The sequence below is a fragment of the Phasianus colchicus genome, chromosome 8 (genome assembly GCF_987193195.1).
Source record: "Phasianus colchicus chromosome 8, bPhaCol1.hap1.1, whole genome shotgun sequence".
Classification (NCBI taxonomy): Eukaryota; Metazoa; Chordata; class Aves; order Galliformes; family Phasianidae; genus Phasianus; species Phasianus colchicus.
The window spans coordinates 846,647-847,686 of NC_143443.1; the positions used below are offsets into that span (position 1 = coordinate 846,647).

Genomic DNA, 1,040 nt, shown 5'->3' on the forward strand with positions numbered 1-1,040 from the left:
GGACAGCTGGCTTGGGCCCTTGTGGGGAAGGAGTTGGAAAGCTGACTGTCTTGTGCATGGGTGATATTCCTTGAGTTGACTTTCTGGCTTGCTAGAGAAACGTTTCCTACCCAAGTAGCCTGAGCCAGCATCGGTTCTTACTAACCCAGGAGGTTCTGATGTCCCTGCAGCAGTTAAAGCAGCCCAGGAACATTTCACAGAAAATGCGCTCTCCCCTCACACTTTGCTGCGTGGCTCCTGAGTGACGCCAGTGAGCGCTGATTGTCCTTCCCAGACAGCTCTCCGCATGAAATGATCTTGTGTCCCGTGCGAGGAGTGGAAGACAGTGCACTATCAAAGCCCAGAACTACAGAGTCCCCCAGAGTGTTGCCAGAGGACAAAGTGTGTTGCATACTGGGCTGTCGGGGGTTGGGGAAGGAGGAAGAATGAGAGGAGACTCGTTTCCAAAGCGGATGCTCAATGTCTTTAATGAGAAAAGGAGAGGAACGTGCAACAGCTGAGAGCTTCAGCAATGCCCTTTGGACATTCTGTAAAGCTCAGTGCTAGCAGAAGACCACGGATAGTAAGCAGGGGAAAGAGGGCGGGCGATGAGGAGGAGAAGTTGGTGGGAACTCGGCTCCTCTGCAGACCGTGGCCGTGCCCTCAGGGCCGGCTCCGGGGCTGCCTTCAAGGCCCGCGGTGCTCATGCACAGGCAGGTGATCCACAGGCTTTAGCAGAAGAGATTGCCACGTCCCAGAGTGCCACAGAGCCCACGGCCCAGCCCTGACCATCCAAAGCCCCCCAGGCCCAGGGAGCCCCCAGCACCGATGGGCACGCTGCCAGCGCTGAGAGAGCTCCCCACGGCAGCGGACGCTGTGGATCCCACGGCTGTGCTCTGAGGGAAGGAGCTGAGGATTGGGCCCGGCAGCGTCACCACGACTGGTGGGGGCTGGATCGCAACGCTGGAGTCGGCACAACGAAGAACACACGGTTCGTTGCAGCTGTTGGCAAGCGGGGCTGGGCCGCAGGCGGCTGTCTGGCACGGGCTGTAGCACGACAT

The 1,040-nt window shown here is 58.8% G+C and overlaps 1 protein-coding gene across 1 annotated transcript; it reads right to left on the bottom strand.

Moving 5' to 3' along the window:
- Window positions 1-710: 710 nt before the first annotated feature.
- Window positions 711-1,040, bottom strand: LOC149916943 (beta-keratin-related protein). Its single transcript, XM_090144664.1, has one exon. The coding sequence runs from the start codon at window positions 1,038-1,040 to the stop codon at window positions 711-713; it is 330 nt and encodes a 109-aa protein (XP_090000790.1).